This window comes from Prunus avium, chromosome 4 (genome assembly GCF_965620075.1).
Source record: "Prunus avium chromosome 4, drPruAviu1.hap1.1, whole genome shotgun sequence".
NCBI classification, from domain to species: domain Eukaryota; kingdom Viridiplantae; phylum Streptophyta; class Magnoliopsida; order Rosales; family Rosaceae; genus Prunus; species Prunus avium.
The window spans coordinates 16564685-16576904 of NC_142287.1; the positions used below are offsets into that span (position 1 = coordinate 16564685).

Below are 12220 nucleotides of genomic sequence, written 5' to 3' on the forward strand. Positions count from 1 at the left end.
AACAACGTGATCAGCTTGCCAACATGTCACAAGCATCCGCAAGCCACACTCAGAGCAACGTGCGAGAAAGGCTCGGTCCACAACTTGACATCCGCGCCCGCCTGGGCCTGCTGGGAAATGTTCTTCAAAGGCTAGGCTCCCAGGGAGGTCAACATGACAACCCTCACAGTCATGATCGCGAGGAAAGGCGCTCCGCTGCTCACTCTCGAAGAGCCGATTCTCGTCGACAAGCTACGGAAAATCACTCGCAAGCGCAGTCCACCAACAAGCCGCCTTGGCAACGCAGTCGAGAAGCTCGAACCTTGCGAATCAACTAGGAGGTCAATCAGCGTCGCCCAAATCGCGAGGGTCACCAACGTGTCCAACCAGCAATGCGTGTAGAAGATGTTAAGAAGCTTGTGAATGACCAACTTCGAGACTTGAAAACCGACGAGAACTTCGAAGATGCACTACGTAAGGAGATGGACCAGGCGAACTTTACACCTTTCACCCCCAAGCAATTCTCCACGCCTTCGTTTACACACTTCAAAGGGGACTCATGTCCCGAGAGCCACATAAAACACTTCAAAAGTGACATGATCCTCCACAAGGCTGACGATGCGCTGATGTGCAAGGTGTTTGCAATGACCTTGCGAGGAGCAGCCCAAGACTGGTTCCATACTTTACCATCTGGGTCGATCAACAGCTTCAAGGAGCTGGCATACGTCTTCGTCAAAGAATACACGTCTTACCGGACAATCAAGAAAAACCCTGACCACCTGTTCAACCTACGCAAGAAGTCCAACGAATCCCTTCGAGACTACATCAAGAGATTCAAAGCAGAAAAGGCCAACATCGTAGGATGTGACGACCGGATCGCGTCCTTTGCTTTCAAGAAAGGCCTTCCAGCTGAACACGACTTATACTGCGAGCTGATTATCGCTCCCAACCAGACTCTGGCAGAGGTCTTCGCAACCGCGGAACGCTATGCGCTCTGGGATGATGATCGAATTGCTACAAAAAAGTCTACTAAGCAGGAAGATCAACCAACCAAGCGGGCAGGCCAAAAGAGTAACGGGTTTGGCAACAGGAACAAGGACAAGCGCAGGTCGCACCCAAAAGAGGACGCTACGGCAGGAGAGAATTACACCAAGTTCTCCATCCCCATACACCAAATCTTATCCCAAGTGAAGGACAAACCTTGGGTAAGAAGGCCGCCGCCCTTGAAGGGAGATCCAGACAAGAGGGATATCAGAAAATACTGTGCCTTCCATGAGACACACGGACACACAACAAACAACTGCTTTGCTTGGAAAACACACCTTGAAGAACTCGTGAGAGAAGGTCACTGCACGGAGTTCATTGCGAAGCAAGCCATCCAGCGGATAGAGGATTGCGACACCACCAAGGAGCCACCTTAGAAGGCATAAGGATTAACATAATCCTAGTCGACTCCGAGGAGTCTAGGCTGACCAGAAAAGAAAAGAAAAGGGAGATCAAACAGGCCATTGTGATCTCCCAAGTATCGACCGACCTTCCACCAGCGGAAGACGACCTTGTGATCGGCTTCCAGAAGAAAGATCTGATCGGCCTCGACAAGCCACATAACGACGCCCTTGTTATCAGCATTCAAATCGCTCAGGCCATGGTCGACCGAATCCATGCAAACGAGGGCAGTGCAGCCAATATCCTACAGTTGGCTGTCATCCAACAGATGGGCTTGGAAGCAAAGATCAACAAAACAGCCAAATCGCTGACTGGCTTTCATGGTGCAACAACGGTTACCGTGGGCATGATAGACCTTGACGTCTACTCCCCACCTGTAATCAGCTCGCAAACATTCATGTTCATCAATGAGGTCTCACCAAATAATGACATTCTGGGTAGACTATGGATCGGCAAAATCAACCCCATCACCTCCACCACGCATCAGAAAATCCGCTATCCAATCCCTGGTGGCGGTGTTGGCCAAATCAACAGCGATCAAGTAATGGCGAGAAGATGCTCGGCTCAAGGGCTGAAGAAAAGCAAACAAACGCAGTTCATCCCTGTAAGTCAGGCAGATCTGAAGGAAGCTGAACAACCGAATCTTGCTCCTTTATAGCAATTAAATGGTCAGGGCCAGGCCAAGGAAATTAGTCCAGAGATCTCGCCAGAAGAAGAATGGAAACCCGAAGAGGACGTCGAGCTAATACCATTGGATCCTGACCAGCCACATAGAAAAGCGCAGATCGGCTCGCACCTAAGCCCAGATGAGAAGGTGGAGCTAACCACCTTCCTCCAGAACAACAAGGACATATTCGCATGGTTGCCACCTGACATGCCCGACATTGACCCAAAGATCATCTGCCATCGACTCCACATCAACCCTACCAGCAAGCCAGTGGCACAGAAGAGATGCAACTTCGCTCCAGAGTGAGTCGCTGTCGTTGAAGCCAAGATCGACAAACTCCTAGTGGTCGGCTTCATCGAAGAAGTCTCCTACTCGGAGTGGCTGGCCAACGTTGTTCTTGTGGCAAAACAAGAAAAATGCAAGTGTAGAGTTTGAGTCGATTACACTGACCTCAACAAGGCATGTCCTAAAGACAACTTCCCATTGCCGAGAATCGACCAACTTGTGGATTCCACCTCCGGCACTCAGCTTCATGGACGCCTACTCGGGCTATAATAAAATCCTGATGCACGAGGATGACAAGGCGAAAACCTCTTTCATCATCTAGAGAGGGACCTACTGCTACAAGGTTATGCCTTTTGGCCTGAAGAATGCTGGAGCAACCTATCGAAGGCTCGTAAATAAAATCTTCAAGGAGCAGATTGGCAGAACTATGGAAGTCTACGTGGATGACATGCTGGTCAAAGCCCCCAAATGTGCAGATCACATCGAAAACCTCACCGAGGCATTCAATCTGCTACGCCAGTAAATGCACGTTTGGTGTATCGTCCGACCGATTCTTGGGATACCTAGTCACGCAACGAGATATCGAGGCACACCCACGACAAATCAAGGCCATTCTCGAGATGAAGTCACCTTCCACAGTGAAGGAAATACAAAGTCTGACGGGCAGAGCAGCAGCCCTCAACCGATTCCTCTCGAGATCTACCGACAAGTGCAGACCATTTTTCAAAGCTTTGAAAAAAGGACAAAAAGACAAGTGGGATGAGGAGTGCAAAGTAGCTTCTCAGAATCTGAAGACTTACCTCACTTCACCTCCCCTGCTCTCAAAACCAGTTCCAGGCGAGGACTTGTTCGTGTACCTGGCAGTGTCCAACTCGGCCGTTAGTGTTTGTGCCTAATAAATCACGGTCATGAACTGGCCGAAGGAGCCCTTTTTCTCGACCCTAGCACTTTCTTGAGAAGCTAAAACGCAGCGTTTCGCCAAGGTGCTTTGCCTTCCTGAAGACAAAAGAAAAACGCTAAGGCATGTTCATCTCGGCCTCGATTGCGGGCCGAGGCCGAGGTCGAGCAAAATCGCGGCCAGAAATATTAAAGTCAGATCATCACGTGATAGCAGGGACCCATGCTTCATTTAATGAAGTAGTGCCTGTTTAATGCAGCAAACCCACTGGCCACAAATAAGCATTTAATGCACGATGGAAGGTGGGAAGTGATTGAAGTCAGGATTTGGTTATGAGGATCAGAGTGATTAGACGTAGACATTCTCACAAGAATTCTGACAGCTTGAGATATTAGGTCACCAGCTATCAAGGCCATAAATGCGTCTCCACGGCCAGAAGCTTAGAACCCACGATCAAGAGCGGCGGCCGAGATTCACCGGGATTTATGGGGTCACAACACCATGCTTCACCATCCCAAATGTCGATTGGACTACCCACTTGCTCTAATCAGGCTCCACCATGCAGATTTTCAGCCTCGATTACTCCTCCAGGAACTCTTCCTATACATACAAGGCTCGAGCTACATTCAAAGGGTTCAAACACCAAACCAAAGCCTCCCACGGAGCAACTTATTTTTTCCAGTAATGCACTTTCAATATCTTTACTTGCTTTCCTAGGAGTAGTGTTAGACTGTAAGGAAAATTCATTCATCAATATATCATACGACCCTTGATTTTCAAGGCGCCGGAGCACCATCCCTGCTGTTCGTTCACTCACCCCATATATCATACGACCGTCGCTCCCTGAGCAACGCGCCGGAGCACCGCCCAAAACCCACCACCAACACCATCACTCAACGGCCTTGTAGTTCAAGCCGTGAATTTAACAGCCGAGACTAGTTCCTCTCTCGGCTACAATCGTTTGATTAGAAGACAAGTTCAAACAGGCGCACCACTTATCCATCCTACACTCATCAACATCTCGACGCACGGTAGACCGTGCTGGCACGCCCGCGCACAACCGCACCGCACCCAAAAGCAGGAAGCCGCGTGTCAACGCATATCCCCTCGGCCCGGAACTCCAGGCCGTGAGATTTGCGCGACAGACAGTTAGCTCAGCTCTCATTCGAGAAGAACTAGGGGCCCAACATCCGGTATTCTACACGTCAAAAGCTCTCCTCGATGCAGAGATTCGCTACCTGAAATTGGAAAAGCTTATTTTGGCCCTTCTAGTTTCCGCAAGAAAGTTACGACCCTACTACCAAGCTCACCAAGTCATCGTCATGACCGACTTTCCTTTGGGATCAATACTTCACAGCCCTGACGCTTCTTAGCGACTCGTGAAGTGGGCTATAGAACTAAGCCAGTATGACCTCCTCTACCGGCCAAACACTGCAATAAAAGCCCAGACTTTAGCGGACTTTGTGGCAGAATTCACCTCATCAGCTGAAGAAGAGAAGCTGGTGAACCATAAGAAGGAAAGTTAAAAAACAGACGGCACATCCATTGAACCTGGCCAACCCACAGACATGTGGCAATTACGCGTAGACGGAGCGTCGAACCACAAAGGAGCGGGAGCAGGCGTCATCATCATCACATCAGATGGAACCTTATTAGAGCAAGCCATCATGCTTGGTTTCCCGGCCTCGAACAACGAGGCAGAATACGAGGCATTGCTCGCTAGCCTGCGCTTGGCAAAGGAGTTAGCGATCAAAAAGCTGGCCATCTACTCAGATTGCCACTTGATCACGAATCAAGCCTCAAGTGCCTCAGGCAGAGAACGCGCATGCAAAGGCCCGGGCAAGCCTAGGATCAGCGCTGGATACCCAATTCAGACACTCCATCCCGGTTGAACACCTTGATCGACCAAGCATTGAAGAAATAGAGCCAATCGACGCAATGCAGATTGACGAGGACCCCAGCTGGCAAGACCCCACCATCGACTACTTGATGAATGAAAATCTACCAACAGACAAGTCCGAAGCCAGAAAAGTCCAGCAGAAGACCGCGAGATACTACATGCACGGCGACAAGCTCATTCACAGATCATACTCCGGCCCTCATCTCACCTGCATAAAGTACCCTCAAACACTTGAGGTTTTTTGCAAGATTCATGACGGCGAGTGTGGCAACCACTCTGGGGGCAGATCACTCGCCCAGAAGGCTCTAAACATAGGCTACTTCTGGCCTACCATGTGCCACGACTCCATCGAATATGTCAAGAAATGTGATCGCTGCCAGCGATACAAGCCAATTCCTAACCTGCCAGCCAAAGTCTACCATCCGCAAAACAGTCCGTGGCCATCCATGCAATGAGCCATTGACCTAGTGGGGCCATTGACCTAGTGGGTCCATTGCCACTGGCGCCTACTAAGAAGGACATAATGATCGTTGCCACCGACTACTTTACTAAATGGATCGAGGCCGAAGCTCTATCCTCTACTAAAGAAGCTGTTGTGGAACGATTCATCTAGAGAAACATCATCTGCCGGTTTGGCTGCCCATAATCACAAGTTACCGACAATGGCTCACAATTCATCGACAAGCAAATGACTGAGCCCTGCACATTTCTGAAGAAGAGAAGCAACTACTGCAAATTCCAGAATGTGCCACAACAAAAGACGGTTGCCCATAAGCAGCATCCTTCGGGAGACGCAGGACGACGACCAGAAGCGTCCTTTGGGAGACGCAGCCTGCAAAGAAGCATCCTCAGGGAGACGCGGGGTGTGCCAGAAATTTCCTAAGGGAGGGTATCCAGGTTCCTATCCGTTTCCTAACGGAGGCAGGATAGTCACATAGTTGCCCATAAGCAGCGTCCTTCGGGAGAGGTAGGACGACGACCAGAAGCGTCCTTCGGGAGACGCAGCCCGCAAAGAAGAGTCCTCAGGGAGACACAGGGTGCGCCAGGAATTTCCTAAAGGAAGTATCCAGGTCTCTATCCGTTTCCTAAGGGAGGCAGGATAGTCACACAGTTGCCCATAAGTAGCGTCCTTCTAGAGACACAGGGTGACGACCAAAACATCCTATGGGATATGCAGAACATGCCCGGAGTCCCTCAAGGGGGGCCCTGGCACTTATAAATCTCCAAAGAGGGATGCGCAATCAAAATACAGGCTGATTACACAAGCAGTTCACAAGGCAGTATGCAAATTGAAGTTGAAAAAAAAATAATGGTAACTGAAATTTCCATAGCAAGCTGACCAACCGGCCAAGTTCAACAAGAGGAAGACGGTCGAATAAGACCAATTATTCTAAACAAGAAAGCAGACTACAAAAGCTGAAAAGAGATAAAGAAGTCCCCATCTACTCTGAGACGCCGGCAGGAGACCCCTGATTTGCAACCTCTTCGGCATCAACTTGATCAACCATGCCTCCAGCAGCTTCGCCTGCTTGCTCTGCAATGTCTGCCATCATCTCATCTACTGCGTCCTCCTCAGCTCCATCCACTCTAGGTGCCTGCTCTTCAATTCCTTCTTGCACATGGAATAAGTCAGGGCAGAGCGTCTCGATGTCTGCATCTTGAATTGCATAAAAGGGAGTAGTCCCATCCGCACAGTGCAGGTAGCCCAACTTGTACGCATATATGACGGCTTCAAACTTGGATTTTTCAGCAGACTTGTGGTGAGCATGGAACCTAGCCAAGAGCTTGTCATAGCTATGGGAGATGTCAGCATTCTTGCGCTCAAGACGGAAAAATGCATCTTTCCGACTAGCCAAATCAGCAGCAGAAGAGCTGAGCTCAGAATCCTTCTTAGGATGGGAGCTTTTCAGCTCCGATATCATCGCCCTCAAATCAGACATCTTCTTCTCATAACGGGCCAGCTCGACAGAAAGCTTGCTAGCCAGCTCGACATTCCTCTTCTCCAGCTCGTTGAGCTGAGCAGAAAAGGGGGCAACAGCAGATGAGTTTCGAATAGTCTCAGCAGCAAAAACTAATCCTTTTTTAAGCAAATGGAGTGTCGCTTCCCTTTGTTTTTCCAAGGAAAGACTCAAGAAGGTGCCAAGATTGCCGGCCTGGCGGACGTGGTTAACCAATTCAGCATAAGTGGACGAGCTTGACCGAAAGTTCGTCTTGAGCAGATCAGACACGCCTGCACCTCCTGTGGGGTTGGGCTTGTCAACCTTGGGACCAACAGCTGACGTTGCAGAAGAACCCTTCGCCCGGGCAGATGACTCTCTCATCTTCTTAGCCTCTGCCAACCTCGCCTCCAAAAAAGTCAATGAGGCAGAATCAACTCCACGCTTGACTGCCCGTGTCTCAACAACCAGGCCATGAGCAGACCTCCCGCTTCGATCTCCATCCTTTAACTAATGCGGACGACTCGAACTACGAAGAGGAATATCTGCATCTCTTTGACGCTCGGCAGAACGGGATCGAGCACGAACTACCTTACGAAGTAGATCATGATTTTCAAGCTTGTCAGCAGGAGGCTCGGATGACGATGGAATAGACCCCACTTGAGTCTTCTCAGCAGAATTGGACTTTGGCTTCTTCCTCAACAGAGACACATCATTCGCACACGAAGTCGCAACTCCATTCCTTGAAGACTTGACATCATCTTTCCTTTGGGCAGATCATCAGAATCTGGACCATTCTGCTTCCATCTCTCAACATGACAGACCACCAACTTCCTCCCGATACTTGCCCAGCTGAACAGGCTTGCAACGCATGAGGCCAAGCATGCTTCAGCCTAGACCTGCGACGATATGCAATAGCTAGTCCACCTACGCGCACCTGCTCTACCACGGCTACCATACCAGCCGTCGCCTGTCACGATGACAACTAGCCGGACTTCCCCCAGCTAGCCTTCGCAGCAAAAAAGAAGAAAAGACGAAGAAAAAGAAATATACGTGCTCGACTTACCTTTGGATGCACGGCGACTCCTCTCTTCGACAAGTAGTACAAATTCTCCAAGATCTCTCTCAAGCTAGAAAGTAGAGAAGTTAAGTTTGCAATGTGAAGAAGAGTGAAGAGAAGCCCTGCATTTACACAGGTTGGGCATCCTAGGTCAAGAAGGAATCGCAAGCACATTCCTACTGGGAACCCAACTCCAAGAACAGTCAAAAGCTCACTCCAATTGAGAACCCAATCTGCAAAAGGAGTTCAAATCACTGAAGGAAGCCCAGTTACAGCTGGACAGCCTAACAGATAATTTACATCTCCTACATGCCACCACGCGCCATGCAGAAGCTGGGGGGCATTTGTGGGAACCGAATTAAATCATAACCCTAGGTCAAATAATTCCTTCCATTTGGGGATTATTTGACCTAATTGGGAATTATTCAACCTAATTGGGAGTTACTCAATTTAATTGGGGATTACCCAATTAAATGGAATGTTACCTAATTAGGTTGAGGATTGATTTGATTTCTACGACAATTCTCAATTAAAGGAGGAGTTACCTAATTAAATTAGGTATTGATTTGATTGATTACCACAAGTAGGGATTTGATTTATATCCCTAATAAATCACATCCCTAATTAGTCAAATCTCGCCAAATTGGGGAGGAATAATTCCCTTCCATCTACGGAATTATTCCTCTGAAACCCTAACTCCCGAGACCTCTATAAAAGGATGGCCACACACAAGGGTTGAGGTACGTCAGAATTACTACTAAAACTTTGCATAAATTTTCCCCTCAAAAACCCTAGCCGCCTCCTCTCTCCCCCTCTCTTACAAAAGGCTCCGGCCGCTCGATTTACACCACAAACACATATATCTCTATACCCTAGTTAGCTAGTGTTTTTCTTACAAAACTCTTGAACTAATTTAGGCATCGGAGGGCCTTTGGCCAACACCCCCTGGGTGTGGCCCTCTCATTTGTTCTATTTTGTAGGGAGAAAGAGGCGGCGAAGAAGAAAGAGGAATCTTTCCAATCGAATATTCTCATGGGGAAATTTGCTCACACAATAGACTTGTTACTTTGTGTACGTTATGTATCTGTTTGGATGTGATCACGAAATTTTGGCCAAGTCAAGTGGTCTCAATTCCAAGCCATGTCAAGGAGACCAAATATCAAACCTAGTCAAGTGGAAACCCAAGAGTCTAGCCAAAACAAAGATATTGTTATTCATAATAGCAATAGTCAAATAATAAATAAATAGAATGGCAAGACCCACAAGCTTGGCTTGGGGCTAGCCAAGGGGTTTAAGAGAATGAAGAATTCTCACCACCAAAAAATAAGTTGGAGTTTAGGTTTCCTTCAACAACAATGGCAGTTGGAATAGTAAAACGAAAATGAGTTATTAAGCTGAGATTTTTTTATCAAAATTATCTATGTTCTTAATAAAGTGTGAGATTACCTGTTTGTTGGGTTTGTTGGCTGTTCCATAAGAATCTGCTGTTTGATTAACCCCTTCGTTGCTACAGCAGCTGGGTTTCAGACCCTTGTGTGATATCAAGAAGGCCAAAGTTGGCCCCCACGTTGATATTTGTTTGAGTTGCAAAGTTGGCTAGTCAAACAGCAAACTTGTTGCTGATCAAATTGCAAATTTCAATGACATTTTTTGGATATATATATATATATATATATATATATTATAAACTAGTTCCCATAAAAAGTTGGCTATATATATATATATAATGTTATATCTATATATTATAAACCAATTGACCTTTTTGACTTGGTTGAGGGAGTGGCTTTTAAAAAGGTAGTTGTGGGGATGGCCAAATAGTTGGCTGAAACCAAGTCAAGATCTTGGCTTCCCATGTGGTGAGTTGGCTGCAAATGGAAGTCTTGGCTGAAAAGTTGGTGTTTTGGCATGGGTTTTAAAATGGCCTACGAGCTCTCTTTCTATATACATATATATATATATATTAATATTGAAAGCTAAGAAATCATGTAGACCTTCGCCAAGTTTCTTAGATGGACTCATTGAAATTCCAAGTCACCCAACATCGATGGATTATGTTCAATCAAAATTAGAGACTCCGGAAGCCACATCGTCTCACCAGATGTTAAGCCCCAGTCCTCGGAGGTCCAAGCCCGACCCGCGAAAGTGGGCCCAAAACCTCCGAATGTTTTCATGCACGTGACCAGATCCATCCAAGGAAAGCAATCAAAGAGGGTGATGTCAATCTGGAACATTCCTAAGGAGGAGATAATCAAGTGATCAGATTTGCAATCCGATGATCTCATTCGAATCAATTTTGCGAATTTAGGAAGCCACACAAGGAAATATTTTGAACGAAGTTGACCTTTGGCCATTTAATGGCCAGCACATGGGCTGACGAATGCCCCTATATAAACTACATCAGACAAAGAGCAAAAGACCCCCAACATCAGACACAAAACCTACTTTTTGTCTTTCAATTTTCTATCCCTAGACTAGGTCTTTATTTTCCAAGCAAGTAGACTAGATCAGTTCTTCACTTCCGTTAGTGTAAGTTTAATTTCTAGCATTTTTCTTTACGTTGTTTTAAGATTCAAGCTTACCGCTTTATTTTTAATTGTTATCGAATTCTCTTTAAGTTTAATTTAATTTCATATTGCTTTCTTTTATTGTCTTTATCATTTATATCACTCTTATTTCGTTCTTCATTTAATTTACGTTTATCTATTGGTTTGATTTACTTTATCGCACTTTAATTCTTGTTTTTAAGTTCAATCGCATCTTTTAATTTAATTTGCATCATTAGCATTAAAATCTCATATACAGGACTCTGATTCTTGATCCGTGAATTCCTACATGATTCTAGAGATATCTAGATCAACATATTTGAAAATGGAGTCAATCCAACGGTCCAAACATATCGAACTCGGAAAACGCCTAATATGCGTAAATCCGATCGACCGTCAAACGATATCCAAATTCAAATCCGAGTATACCGTCGTGCTCGGGACAACATGGGAATCATTTTAGGACCAAATGGGTCACCCACACATGCCCCACGCCCAGCCACACGCGCCGCAGCGCCCGGGTGTCTTGAGAAAATTCCGACGACTGAAAAATTCTCAAAACACCCATCAATACCTATACCTTCGTGATCAGGACAACGAGTGGGGCAACTTTTGTTCTTGGACCATAGCCAAAAAGTGACCAGAACTTGCTGGAATCTCGAGCCGAAAACTGACCAAACTTTGGATTGTAAATCACGTTTCAAAACTCAAAAATCAATCATAATCAACCCAACCATCAGCTAGAGCACGTTGAAAGAATGAGAAAGCATACCTAGATCGACAAAAATGGTGATCGGAATCATCAAAATGAACGCTGGAAGTTTTGGGTAAAAACCAGTCGGTTTTTGTGACTTTGTCGGCTGTAGTAGCGGCTGCTACGGTGGGGGAGGGGCGAGATGGAGAGAGGGAAGTGGCCCATTCATTTTGGGACCGGTCCCGACGCAAGTGGTGGCTGAATTTGGCGGTGGTGGCCCAAAATAGTGGCGGCTATTTAAGGGGGATTTGTTCGTGCGAGAGAGAAGAGAGATCGTGAGGGAGAGAGAGAGAGAGAGAAATCTGATTTTTTTTAAACCCAACTTCGAAATATTTACGGTTGTGCCATTGCACTTCCATTGATCGTAACTTTTTCGTTACAACTCTGATTTAAGCCCACTACATGTCTACGAACTCACATTGATGCGCTCTACGCAATGGTAACATTCATTTCCCTAAAATCCTACCATATTAAAAAGTGACCAAAATAACCCTATCCCCAAGGGCAAAATTGTAATCTCATAATTAATTAAATTAAAAAATTTGAACGAATAATTAAAAATTGGGTAGTAATGTTACATTCTAGGTTAGCAACAAATGCAAATGAAGATGTTGAAATGGAAAATGTCTTTTTTCCCAAAAGCGTAGATATGGAAGGTGATGGATATGAGGAATTCTAGAATGAGTTGTATGAGTTCATGAATGTCATTGATGATGGAGATAATCCCTTGTATCCTTGTTGTCAAATACAC

The 12220-nt window shown here is 46.3% G+C and overlaps 2 protein-coding genes across 2 annotated transcripts; both read left to right on the forward strand.

The window, feature by feature from the left end:
* The first annotated feature begins 371 nt into the window (after window positions 1-371).
* On the forward strand, window positions 372-1400 carry LOC110761595 (uncharacterized). Its single transcript, XM_021964093.1, has one exon. It carries the CDS (start codon window positions 372-374, stop codon window positions 1398-1400), a length of 1029 nt encoding a protein of 342 aa, XP_021819785.1.
* A 224-nt stretch (window positions 1401-1624) lies between these two features.
* Window positions 1625-2398, forward strand: LOC148294917 (uncharacterized). Its single transcript, XM_088252303.1, has 2 exons — window positions 1625-1966; window positions 2084-2398. The coding sequence occupies exons 1-2, from the start codon at window positions 1625-1627 to the stop codon at window positions 2396-2398; spliced, it is 657 nt and encodes a 218-aa protein (XP_088108429.1).
* The last annotated feature ends 9822 nt before the right edge of the window (window positions 2399-12220 follow it).